Genomic DNA, 13,810 nt, shown 5'->3' with positions numbered 1-13,810 from the left:
GTACATATTTTTATGTTGTGTTTTTGTCATGTGGTAATAAATATTGATTCAGAATTTATGAGTCTGGTTGATGTGCATGGCAGTTTAGAGGTGTGATAGTGGTGGTGGTCACTGGTTTCCAGGTCCAGTGTTGTGGCACGTAAACGAAATCACCAGGCGTGCTGTTGTAAATTATCCATTTTCACATCGGCTAATTTGTCCAAAAATATTTTTTCTTTCATTACAAATATCTTCGTACATCTATCTATGACTGTGATGAATAATATGACAGGTATCATAAGCAAAAGGGACAATAAACTCCTATTTGTATCACAGCCTTCTGCGATACAATGTGTGCAAACAATGCCCCCTGGTGGTTTGACTGCTGCATTACCATTCTTCTACACGTAAGGCCTATTCTTGTCTTCTTGAGGAAGTAGTTGGTTGTTTGTGCACCATCTGCTGCTTTGGAAGAATGTTTTAAAATGAATAGAGAGTGAGAGAGAAGCATTTGTATCATTCAAAAAATCTTATTTGACATCATGAACATGTCTTTAAATGTACATTTATGCTGCCCTTACAGTGGCCAATCTAATCTGCCCTTTCAACTATTAGTAATTGCTCGTGTCTCCTGATTGACAGTTCCCAAACTGCTCTATCACCTCAAGGTTGCAATACAGTGCACACCATGCATTTGTGATGTGGCTTTACAGGTTTACATATACAGTAGATGCAACAGCAGCTTGAATTATGACAAGAAGCATTATGAGATGACAGGATTATGCACAGTATGATACATATTTTTTTGGGGGGGGTTTCTTATCTCAGAGGAGAACCCTGTTCTGCGCACACAGAACCAATGCACATTGTACAAATAGATTGTACAGGGCTGCAGGCAAAAGATGCGTGAGATGTCCAACTGTTTTATAACTGCTTGTACACTAGATTTTGATTTTTAGTTTAGCACCTTTCCAAGATTGATGCAATTGTTTCCAAAACTGTTACACCAATCTGTATATCTTTGTTTCATTTATTCCAAGCTTGTATTTTTCTTTTAAAAAAAAAGTACATTAATTAATAGTATTGCTAAAAGTATTTTCAGTTAAAAATAATAATCACACAGTATTTACAATTAAGCAATACATGAACTGTTTTTGTGTGCCAAGTAAAACAGCGTTCGTTTCTTGTGCATGTATATGCAAGAGAGAGATGATGTTACAATTGTCCATAATATTCGTCATATGGTTCTCTGTAGTTGGTGGTCTGAGGGCGAGGAATGGTATAATCTTTATTGGGGTCAATTTCCTGCAACACACACACACACACACACACACACACACACACACACACCCCCACACACACACACACAAACATCAGTGCAATTACGGTAACAATCTTGATAAACGGTGCTGTCATGAAGCATACAGTGCGACTTAACAAGGGAAAGGTCACTGTGTGCAATTAAATAGGAGATGTTTAATCCTGACAGTTTATTACTCACGGTCATAGAGAATCTGGACTCGTAGGGCGATTGCAGTGATGGATCAGCTCGCCTGCCTTAAGGGTCAAACGTGACACATTAGCACATAGCCAAATACATTATTCACTCACACAACTAAAAATATAGAAATGCTGTATACGTTACAATTTTATTTTAACTACAGTAATTCTACTAGTAATAAATATTGAACTTTATTTAGATGTAGGGCAGGGGTCAGCAATCTCTACTGTCAAAAGAGCCGTTTTAGGACAAACAAATAAAAAAATCTGTCTGGTGCTGCAAAAGCTTTGAATATTATGATGAACAAAACGTGTTTGTGTTAGTCTACTGTACTGACGGCCCAACAACAGAAAATATGCAGCAGCCAATAGTTTTGAGATCCATTTTCTTCGACCTTTCGTCTTCGGGTTTTAGACTTGTGCGTGCCTGTGTGTAATTTTTCAGACATTTTTAGAATTTTCCATCTTTGCGTCAAATTTCTGACATTTCTTGCAATTTTATGAACATACTGTATAATGTTAATTTTCTGCCTCTTATTTTTGGGATATTTTATGGCTATTTTTTTTACATTTGGTTCTGGCTTTTTGCTATTGATTTTCCGACATTTTTGGGGGAAATTCTGTGGACATTTTTTGGGATTTCTTCTTTTGTTTTGGGACATTTTATAGTAGGGCTGCACAATATATCGAAAAAATATCGATATCACGATATTGGCTCATGCAATATGCATATCACAAAGACATGCAATAAGTTTCATATGGAATTTTATGCTTTTATCTGAATTTGACCAGCCAGACGCTAAAATGTGCACCGCCATCCAATAATTGAACATTATCTTACCGAGAGGTAATTACAATTAATTAAGATTATATTGAGTTTGCTTATTTTGCTGCATGAAAAAAAATGTAATTCCTTCATTAGATAATAAAAATGTAATTTCTTTAGATGCATGTTAAATATCGCAATATCCATCACTATATTCGGCAACCTTATCGCAAATCGCATGATTTTCCAATATCGTGCAGCCATATTTTACAGTTACTTTTTGAATGTTTTCTTTTCTGCCTTTTTTTTTTTTTTTTTTACAAAATAAATTTTCGGACTTTTTTTTTTTTTGGGCAATTTTGTCCTTATGAAGCGTTGTTGTTGTTGTTGTTGTTGTTGTTAGATTTTAATTAGAATTTTCGGGATTTCTTTTTTTTTTTTACATTTAATAGTTACTTTTTGAATATTTTCTTTTCTGCCTTTTAAAAAAAATAAATAATTTTCTGACTTTTTTTTGGGCAATTTTGTGTACATGGTAATTGTTTTGCTTGTCCTTTTTTATGCTCACTTTTTCGACATGTTTAGGGATTTTTAAAAAACTTCTCCATCTACATTTCGTCTCTCTTTCTCTAACAACTTACAAATTTTGACTCTTTTTGAATATTTAATTATTCTCTCTTTTTTTTTTTTTTAAACTCAATCATCTAAATCAGGGTTGTCAAACATATGGCCCGCGGGCCGGATCAGGCCCTCAAATGGGTTTAATCCGGCTCGTGAGATGATTTCGTAAAGTAAGAAAAAAAATAAATAATTGTAATGTCAGACTAATTAATCAGCATCACAATTAAAACATAAATTTGTAATTTCACAAGCAGCCCTCAGATGAGCAATGCAACTTGTAGTGTCAATGTGTTTCAATGTATTTAAGCCGCGAATTGGGACTCTGCGAAGGCTTCTCACCTCTTCTGTTCTCCGGGTCGTTCTCGTAGCTTCCATTCTCCGTTCCCGCCTTGGGACTGTTCAGTCCCGGGATGTCAGCACTGGGGCTGGTCCAGCCGGCAAAACTCAGAGGGATCTCCTTCGATTTGGCCTCCCCCCTGCACAGGAAGGCAACTTGCGACAAGCCGTGTCCCGCCAACAGCACCCAGCCGTTGGCGACCAACGCCACGGCGAGCGCCGGGTCGTCCCACTGGGGCCGACGTCCCAACTTGGAATTCCCCCTGATGAGCATCGTGATCCACGCCACCCAGACGCCGGCCGAGAGCAGCAGCGTGAGGAAGAGCAGCACGGCCTGTTGGCGGCTCTGCTGGTGGGTGGCGCCCGCGTAGCTGTAGCTGTACGTGAAGCAGGAGCGACACAGGAAGCGCGCGGACAGGACCAAGCTGATGGTCAGGAGGCACAGGACGTAGATCTGCAGCATGACAAACTCCTCTTGGCTGTACTCGCACGGCTTCTTTTCCCGCACCAAGACCAACATCAGCCACTCGGCGGAGATGATCACCTGCACGGTGAAAAGCCCGAAAGCCATGGCGGGCTCGCCCCAGCCCCGAGCGGCCGCGAAGCCCAGCAACGCCAGGCAGCGAGCCAGCAGGCAGGAGAAGGCCAAGGCGAAGAAGACGCCAAACAGGAAGATCCTGGTGGGGCACGTCTGAGGGCTGTGCTGGACAATGAAGGAGAAGGTGATGGCGAAGACGCCGCCCGTGGCCAGCAAGAACATGGACATGCAGGCCACTGTGCCGCCGATGTTGCTGCGCTGATTCCGTAAGGAGATGCAGATCCACAGGGACCAGAGGAGGAGGCCGAGCAGGAGCAGCATGCTGAAGAGGAAGCCGGAGGAGGCCAAGGTCTCCAGGATGATGCCCCACATGGCTCTGCGGTCACACAGGTACCTGTAGAGAGGATCCAGTCCTGGGCGGCAGCCTGGGATGGGCTTGTGGGAGGTGGCGTTGAACAAGGACACGCTTGACGTCCAGTTGCTAATGTTGCTTGTTGACTGAGATGAACATGTGAAGGGGATGTGGAGGAGGACGAGGAGTGGGAACGTCAACTTGTGATCTTCGGATGGACTCATTGTGGAAATGTACAATAGGAATTTGGTCCCTCCTTGGATATTTTCCCTCCTGAAACAAAACAAAAAGACAAAATGGCAGAACTGTGAAGACAAAACAGTATAGTGACACCTGGGTTGTGTATGGGATAGCTCCCTTTCCATGTTGTTTTGAATTGAAATCTTGTAATGTGTAACTCATTTGCTCCCAAAAAACATATAAATACGTTCTATTTTAAATGTTAAAACATATTCAGACGAGTTTTATGGTTTTTTTTTTTTATGCTCGAGCATACAGAAGGTTTTGATGCAGCCTCTCAACTGCAAAGAATGTTTGAAGAAATGGTAGTTATTCCACAAACGGCCAGCAGGTGCCAGCAGAGCAAAGGAGATCAACCAGGGCCATGTTGAAAAAAAAAAAAGCGCAATTACAGGAAGTCCTCGAATTAAAGGGATAGTTCGGATTTTTTGCCATGAATGTCTATTTCATGCTCACCTCCAGTGTGTGCGATGAGCACTGACTTACCATTGACAGCGTTCTGTGACACGAGTTCACGAGAAAAATAAGATGCTGTACTTACCATTACTGATTAGAGGTGGATGGAAAAGAAGTGGGGGAGGCTGATGTGGAAAAAAAGAGGGCGAAAAAGCCTGAGATACTCCCACAAGTTCACAAGCGCTAGCACTAGCTAATGGCTAAATAGCGGACAAGGGGAAAACACTGCGAGCTATATGGTGGAAGAGGGGCCAAAATGGCGGCCAGGGCCAAAATGGTGGCCAAGGAGTCAAAATGGCGGATTGGGCCAAAATGGCGGACCGGGCGTAACCGTTGTAAACGCGTATCACTGCGCGTCGTCCTGTAGACAGCTGATTGATGCGCTGCAGACAGCTGATAGTCGCGCCTTCCACCTTCAAAAAGACAAACAACTTGTAGATTAGTGCACGTCTATCAGCTGTATGCGGGGCGCCGCGCAGTGATACGAACGAACAGAAAAATAGTGCCCAGCGGTAATGGCGTCTGACTTTTTCCAGAAAGGAGTTTAGTGATGCAAATGCATCACTCTTTTGAACACTAATTGTTTTTAGAAGAAAAACGCTTTATTTAGGTGGCCCCAGCCAACTTGCTGGACTATTTTCCTCCCGTCCAATTAAGGTGAGGATGAAATAAGAGATTCATGTAAAAAAATCCAAACCATCTCTTTAAGGCAAACTCGACTTATTTTTCTTTTTTCTTATTTTAATGTATTTTTACATTTTTTTTTTTATACAAATTATTTTGATGTAAAGATTGACATTCATGGGGAAATTCAACTTAAGTCGAAATTCAGGTTACAGAATGAAACTCCAATGTAACCCGGGGACAGTTCTAATTAGATTTGTGAATAATGACTAAACCTACCTATATGCTAATGCTAATTGCTGCAAAATGGAAATAGATAAAAATGTACTTTTTTTTAGGCTTTAATCTTTCTTTTGGTAGGTTCCATGTTTTTATAGCAATAGAACACAATATATTCTGCGGGCCTTGCAAAATCAGTTCAGCTTCAGTGAAATGGCTGCGAGTGAATGAGTTGTTAATTTAAAGTAGTCAGGCATTGGTGTATTAACCCCCCCATCCACACACACACCCACACACCCCCGCACGCACACACACACACACACCGTGCAGCGTTGGCATCAACGCTTAATAGTGTTAATATAAACATATTGCCGCACTGTCAACACTACATTTTGTTGCTCTACGCACTTACTGGGTGTTGAACATTTAACACTTGCGTAAATGTTACTGTAACACCAAGTAGTGTGGATGCATTATGACACTTTGCTGGTGTTAAAATTAACATCCTAGGTCACGGGTGTCAAACTCATATTATTAATTCAGGGGCCACCTAAAGCCAAATTTGACTAAAGAGGGTTGAAAGTATGTCCGTGGTCCAATAAACTACAAATAACAACAGGTCACAATATTTACTGTTTTTTTTTGTGTGTGTGTGTGTGACTAATAACTACATTAATATTAGTGCTGTCAAATTTAAAGCGTTAACTAACTAATTAATCACAAAAAAATTATCGCATTAATTATTAACGCAGATTAATCGCACTATTAATTTTGACCACAGATTATCCTTTATTTTGGCAGCAGAATATAACAGTTATATAAATATAACTAGATGCATTAAAGTAAGGCATTTAATAAATCTTTGTGTATGATATTCTGAATATTTGTTCATGTCACATTATGAGGGTCTTTTTTTTCATTTGAAATTAATTAACTAGAAAATGCCATTTCTGGAGAAATGGCGTGTGAAGGCTGGAGAGCTGAATGAAAACCTGTGGAATGATGTGGGGGCCCGCCGGGCCTCGTTCTGCGGCCTTGGGCTCGGGGGTGTGGGCCGGGGCTGGGGCTGGAGTGTTCCGGGCGTCTGGGTCGGCTCGCCGACCGGTGTCCGCTCGGGTGGCTTGGGGGTGGCCTTGGTGCTGCCGGGGGGGGGGGGGGGGCTCGCTTTGCTGGACCGCGGTTGACGGCTTCTTTCTTTGGTGGTGGTCCTTATGCATGCCAGATCCATCGCACCAGCATCTACTGAAACTCAACAGAAGTAGCCTCTCCCTCCCACAGCCCCTTGAATCAGTGGGTGCTGGTGTCTGTGGATCTCACTTTGCTTTATCTATCCTTCCCTCCTTCCTCTCTTTAGTTTTTCCTCTGGTCACTTGAGATCTCAATTTATTGGAAGTTTGAAGTTTCTGGGGTTGGCATAAGACTCTGGTTTTGTAAACACGCAGGAGGGGTTTGGTTGGTGCTGGATTTCACTTTGATGGATTGGATGTACTGGCTTCTATGGATCTCACTCTGCCTCATCGATCCTTCCCTCCTTCCTCTCTTTAGTTTTTCCTCTGGTCTCTTGAGATCTCGCTAATTTGCTGGAATTTAGAGGCTTCCGGGGTTGGCGTAAGACTTTGATTTTGTAACCATGGGGAAGGCAGGAACTGTTTGGTCTGTGCTGGATTTCACTTTGATTTATCTTTCTTTTCTCTTTATTTTTTCTGACCTTTTCTCTGGTCTCCTGACCATTTGAACCTCACGACTCTGGCAAGATTCTGAAGTACCTGGTTAAGGCGAAGGGTAATGGGATATTTATAAGGTTTTAGGTGAATTAATGAGTATAAATTTATACGTATTTGCACGCACACGCACGCGCACGCACGCACGCACGGAAACGCACACACGCAAACGCACGCACACATACACACACACAAAAAACAAAAAACAAACAAACAAAAAAAAAAAAAGAGCAATGATGATAAGACGTTGAATCGGTAAGACTACCGAATGAACAATTCTGAGCTCTTTAAAAAAAATAATAATAATTAAAGAAATGGAGTAAAGATTGAGGAATCGAGTAAGCAATGGAGTAAGCGTCACTCTGTTGAAATCAGGTCACATTAGCATTAGTATACTAAGCTAGCATTAGAATGCTAACTTAGCATTAGCATTCTAACCTAACATTAGCATTAAAATGCTAACTTAGCATTAGCATGCTAAGCTAGCATTAGCATTAGAATGCTAACTTAGCATTAGCATGTTAACTTAGCATTAGCATTAGCATGCTAACACAAACATTAACATGCTAACTTAACATTAGCATGCTAAACTAGCATTAGCATGCTAAGCTAACAATAGCATTAGCATGCTAACTTAGCATTAGCATGCTAAGCTAACAGTAGCATTAGCATGCTAACTTAACATTAGCATTAGCATGCTAAGTTAACAATAGCATTAACATGCTAACTTAACATTAGCATGAGCATGCTAAGCTAGCATTAGCATTAACATGCTAACTTGACATTAGCATTAACATGTTAACCTAGCATTAGCACTTCTGGGTCACTTCCTGTTGATACTAGTCACTTCCTGTTGAAATTGGGTCACTACCTGTTGATATCTGGTCACTTCCGGGTCACTTCCTGTTGAAATCGGGTCACTTACTGTTGATTTTAGGTCACTTCCTATTGAAATCGAGTCATTTCCTGTTGATATTAGGTCACTTCCGGGTCACTTCCTGTTGAAATTGGGTCACTTCCTGTTGAAATCAGGTGACTTCCAAGTCACTTCCTCTTGATATCAGGTCACTTCCTGTTCAGTTTGGGGCATATCCAAGCAAGAATCCCAGGCGTACCTAATCAATTGGCCAAGATGGCCGCCGCCCCGGATGTATGATAAAAAAGCTGTTTTTAACGTGACGCGATTAATTATGATTAATCAAAATTGGAAAATGAGATTGCTCTGATTAAAAAATGGAATCGTTTGACAGCTCTAATTAATATACAACAAATATTCCCATTTATTATTATCTCATTACAGAGTAATCTGGAATTTCTTAAAAATGTTTGCGTCAAATCTTTCAGAACGTCACTGAAGTGGTCGTGAATGAACCCTGCAATGGATCAAATTAACACTTCATTTGACTGAAAAGTGCAGTTTGTGTTCTGTCCTCACGGTCCAGACTTGACCCCCTGCCGGGCCGCTTCAGGCCCGCGGGTCTTACGTTTCACACCACTGCCCTAGCTGTTGAATTAAAGCGATAATTCGGCTTCTTTGACATGAATCTCTATTTCATCCTCACCTCCAGTGTGTACGATCAGCACTGACTTACCCCTGACAGCGTTCTGTGACACGCGTTCTGGTCCGGTGTTGGACGAGAGGAAAATAGTCCAGCAAGCTGGCTGGGGTCAGGGAAATAAAAGCGTTTTTCTTCTATATTTGAAACTCTCACATACAGTAACTCAAAAATTGGCTCTCACCTCAAAGCATTGAATTGACCAACTAACAGCTTGTAACTCCAAAAAAAAGAAAAGAAAAAATCATAGGACGGGCCACTTCACAAACCAAGGTACCTCTGTAAAGTGACGAGGGAGTAGGGACAAGCTGCTTCCACTCTTCTTGGAAGACTTTCTACAAGTTCTTGGAGTTTTTCTGTAGGAATTTTTGTCCGCATGTCGTTGACGCTGACCTGAGAAACAGCCTGGCTCACAGTCTCCTCCCACTTCATACCAGAGGTGTTTGATGGACTTCTCTCACATCAAAGTCATTAAAGCATGATGTCATCAATCTTACTTTGTGGACTTGCATGGACTGTTTATGTTATTCTTGTAGTGTTTTTGATTACATTTGTATATACAATGTGATCAAAAACATTGGGTTTCTCATAAAAGACGACAAAGAGATTTGATTTGTTATGCAAACTCAACACAGTAGACAAGCTGGCGTGAGAGGAAAAGCAACAGGCTGAAGGGAAGACATAAACATGTCAGAACAAGGACGAGAGCTTTGAACGAGATTTTGCCCGTTTGACATAAAGACGGAAAATGAACTGCTCAGCTAGTAATGACTCAGTTCACTTCCAAATTGAGGATTCAGACAACAGGGTGAGTCAACGAGATTTGTTTTGTTGTGAAAAGGCTGTGAAAGATATTCACTCCTGATAGTAAAATAGTATCACTTCCTTCAGGCTCACAAGATCGCCTTTGTTTCATTGGCATATTTAAATATGGTCTTTATTTGCATCATCAGTGGATTGATATGACCTATAGTCCAGGCCACTTTTTTTTTTTTTTTTTTTTTTTTTAACATGAAAACAGTGGTTGGACGGGTTGATTTGCAGTGACTGAAAAATCCATCCAAGAACCACTACAATGATATTGAGCCTTCACTTTGCCTAACATACATGTGTTTTGGAATATGGGAGGAAGCTGCAGTCTCCAGACAACCCCATGCAAACTAAAAAAACTAAATAAAAAAAAACTAGGGCTTCTTGACGATGATGATTTGCTAGCCGCTATCACACTGCACTAACCTTGCTCTCTCAACATGAATTCTCACGGTATTTGTGAGTTCACAAACCCCGGAGAATACATTTTGTACCGCTCCCGCGAAATAACCACCGTTCCCGAACCACTGGCAGGACTGGACTGGCACAAATAATCGGCCCCGGCATTTTGACTTAGGCCCAGCCTGATTCCGGATCACCCTTGGCTACCACAGCTTCTACCACTGATGTTTATTAGTTCACTTTGATCTCGATATTGTAAATGGATGAATGGCCTGCCCCTTCTAAATTGTGGTCTGGTAAAATGGCGTAAAATAATAATTGAATAGCACTGCATCAGCCCCAAAGGACACCGGCCCACTGGGCATCTGCCCTGTATGCCAGATGGCCAGTCCAGCCCTGACCACTGGTGGTTCGGACCAATCACAGAGCAACATTGTGTTTGGGGCGGGATATGCAACTGTGACGAAACCAGGAAGCCAGTGCTGATGCCGGAGCTAACAAACAAACCTAATGAATGGACGCTACAATTAATTCTGTTCTCACAGAAGATTCACCGTTTCCTTGTTGAATGTTGAACAGCGAGAGGCGTTTCGTGCATTTTGAGCTGGTAAGATGTTCGTGCTTTTCCTTCGAAATTTTCACCCGTGGCCGTGATTGGTTAAAACAAACATGACACATCGTCCAATCAGCTCGAATTATTGTACAAAATGTCCTGCCTTTTCCCGACCAAATTACTGTGGAGAGGTACCAGATATATGGATATTGCGCAGAACTCCCACTTAGGTGAAGCACATACCCATCTGGCTATTGCCAGGATAACACTGCACAGCTCCACAATGAAAAATAAATGATTGTAACTTAATACTGTAGTGAAAACATGATTCCCATTCAACCTGAGACAACGGCATCACTTCCTATATGCACTATATATGTGTTCATCAAAGCTAACTATTTGTAAAGGCCAATTTTTAAACAGATCTTTTACTTGGAGTAGCAAAACTAGTATGATCAATAACAAGAACTGACACTTACCAGTTAATCCTTTCTTTTCAATTGCCTTTGATGCATTGATGCCTAATGTGTAGCCATGTGGACGTCTCTTATTCGGTGCATGTGCCCACAGAAGTACCCGCTCTATCGCCAAAAACACGAGGTGAAGGCGCAGCGGAGTTACTGGGATTGGAGTGTTGCTCACACCTGGAACCCACAGGTTGGCTAATACGAAGAGAAACCTGCATCCCTTCTCATACTTTTCCTTTCTCCCTCCTCCTGCTTCACTCTGTCTGTAGGTGGGGCTCACACACCTGAAGGAAACACACACACACACACACACACACACAAAGGGAGAGTTCACTCCTCCCTGATTTTCCTGCTTCCCCACAGGAATTTGAATCACGCTTCCTGATAACTGTGCACTCTACCTTGAGTAAGTGGAATTCCACAAGCATGATTCTGCTCTGAACCGGCCTTCAGAGCGGGGACAGCGGTTCTGAGCTGGGGTACGCAACCGTCGTCATGGTTACCCTGTCAGGACAGTTAACAATAGCTGACAGTGATGAAATGAGCCTCGGGGTCTGTCGTGTCAGTAAATGAGAGTTGTGTTTTCTTGAGCAAGACTTGAACTCGTGTCCGGACAGGTTGGGATGTTAGCGGGTGTGTTCGCTTCAATCCCAGCTCTGAATTCAACCAAACATCTTGTAGCAGTTTAAATCATATACAGAACAAGTTTATAGTTGCGTGTAACATCCTGAATATCTTTTGGAGATGTTTCTAAATAGTAAAAGCAGCGCAAACAATTTACGACCTCTATTTTTATTATCTCTTCATTGTGTCACATTCCTTGTGAAGAGTCCCAACGTTGAGTTCATTGATGCAGATGGCAGAGTTTTATTTTGAAAAGCAACCATAGCAACCCCCAAATGTGGGTAAGTTTGGTGATGATTACTCATTTGGACAGAAGTTGTGATGTTTAGTGATTAAGTACAGTTAATCACAGCTGAGACCTTGAAAAGACGTGACGCAGACTGAGGCTTTGGGGTTAGGGAATTATTTATATGCATTTATGTTACACAACCATGGTTTACTTACAAAAAATAATATGTATAGCCTGTTTCCTAAGCGTGTGTCTGCCTGACGTCCTTTTGAGCGTTTCAATTTACATAATCTATACTATTCATTATAAACATTGTCAGGGTTCGTGGGGGATTGAGGACCCAAGTGGAGGAAGGCTAGGCGAGGCATGGCAGGTGTGCTTGGAATCATAATTTATTTTTAACATAAAACAAACAAAGTGCAAAACAACATACGAAGTGCACTAAACTAAACTTACTAGATTCAAACTAAACGGTCAGGATTCAGAGGCGCAGGGAAACAAGGTGTGACGATGACAACACCAAAGACTCCACAAGGACTGAACGAAAGCAGGGAACTAAATACACATACTAACGAGAGACACCGGGACAAGACACACGTGGCTTGGAGAGCTGATTGGATAACACAAGGGAATGGGAAAACGAGCACAGGTGGACATAAGACTTGGCAAGACAGTGACAGAACAAGAGACACAAGGAAAACATGACTAAGAAAAAACAAACCAAAACCCAGACCCTAACAAACATTACATAATACAGAAATTGTTTCTAGGCAAACAGTCTCAGCTTTCATAAGCACTAGATATAATTGTATACAGTATATAGTGTTTATTGTATATTTATATTGTACATCCAAGGACGAAATTGGTGGTGCCTTTCTGTTTAAGAAAGTAAAACCCACAATGGTTTACAAAAATAACTTGAAAATGACAAGACTAGAATTTGCCTAAATTACACTGACAAGACACACAGCTCCTTTGGTCAGATGAGACAAAAAGGGAGCTTTGTGCAAGTCACATCAGCATTAATTAAAGACTCAAAAATAAAACATGCAAAGAAAAGAACCCTGTACACTGTATGTGCTGGGGTGGCTTCGCTACATCTGGCTCAGGGAGTCTTGAGTCCATACAGGCGACAACGACATCCCAAGCCACCCAGGGGGCCACTTTTGATAAGCAGAACTGGCGCTACGGGATGATAGTATTCTGTCATGGCTTTTTTACGAGTCCTGATCGAAATCATATTGATCGAAATCCTATTGAGCATATGTCTGTAGAAGTAAGAGGTGGGTGACTCAAGTCACATGGCTGGACAAGTCATCTTGAGGTGCGACTTGCTCAGCAAAAACTCATGAACAGAAAGACTTGATTGGCCTGGGATTCATGAGACCCACTTGACTTTATATATATATATATATATATATATATATATATATATATATATATATATATATATATATATAGTGTGTGTGTGTTAGTGTGATTTTTTTTTAGCAAGTGTCATGAATGACATATCTAACTTCTTTAAATTGACAGATTAGCAACATGCAAGGTTTGCAACTCAAAGGTAAGAAACACATCTACTATGTTTACCTTCATCTGTTGCATGCAGTTATATGGCGGCGTAATTGGGCCACAAATAAATACTGTCAAATGCAGGGCCAGATTTATTTTATTGGGATAGAGGGCCACGACCTCTCGGGATGTAAGGATAACGGCAATATCATGATATCGCGATATTAAAACTGCCACAATATATCGTCGTCGTCATGTCACGATATTAAAAGCAGCACATCTGTTAAAAAAAGTCGGGTTGATTT

General features: G+C 41.4%; 1 protein-coding gene and 1 long non-coding RNA gene across 7 annotated transcripts; one reads left to right on the top strand and one right to left on the bottom strand.

Moving 5' to 3' along the window:
• Window positions 1-449: 449 nt before the first annotated feature.
• LOC144004256 (retinoic acid-induced protein 3) lies at window positions 450-11,401 on the bottom strand. 5 transcript variants are annotated; one of them, XM_077501353.1, is made up of 6 exons: window positions 9,093-9,309; window positions 8,945-9,014; window positions 4,874-5,201; window positions 3,206-4,365; window positions 1,481-1,536; window positions 450-1,284 (listed from the first exon to the last, which is right to left on the bottom strand). In XM_077501353.1, the coding sequence occupies exons 4-6, from the start codon at window positions 4,314-4,316 to the stop codon at window positions 1,195-1,197; spliced, it is 1,257 nt and encodes a 418-aa protein (XP_077357479.1). In that variant the 5' UTR covers window positions 4,317-4,365; window positions 4,874-5,201; window positions 8,945-9,014; window positions 9,093-9,309; the 3' UTR covers window positions 450-1,194. The 5 variants fall into 5 exon arrangements, with proteins under 5 accessions (XP_077357479.1, XP_077357474.1, XP_077357499.1 ...); XM_077501348.1 differs by lacking the exon at window positions 4,874-5,201; XM_077501373.1 differs by lacking the exons at window positions 4,874-5,201; window positions 8,945-9,014; window positions 9,093-9,309 and adding an exon at window positions 11,153-11,401.
• LOC144004284 (uncharacterized) lies at window positions 9,410-13,331 on the top strand. Of its 2 annotated transcripts, XR_013279279.1 has the most exons (4): window positions 9,410-9,716; window positions 10,666-10,727; window positions 11,244-11,409; window positions 11,504-13,331. It is a non-coding gene; the product is annotated as an uncharacterized LOC144004284 (long non-coding RNA). The 2 variants fall into 2 exon arrangements; XR_013279278.1 differs by having other exon boundaries at window positions 11,244-13,331.
• The last annotated feature ends 479 nt before the right edge of the window (window positions 13,332-13,810 follow it).

This window comes from Festucalex cinctus, chromosome 1 (assembly GCF_051991245.1).
Source record: "Festucalex cinctus isolate MCC-2025b chromosome 1, RoL_Fcin_1.0, whole genome shotgun sequence".
Lineage (NCBI taxonomy): Eukaryota > Metazoa > Chordata > Actinopteri > Syngnathiformes > Syngnathidae > Festucalex > Festucalex cinctus.
The sequence above is the reverse complement of the archived record's forward strand: the minus strand, read 5'-3'. Positions and strand labels throughout refer to the sequence as shown.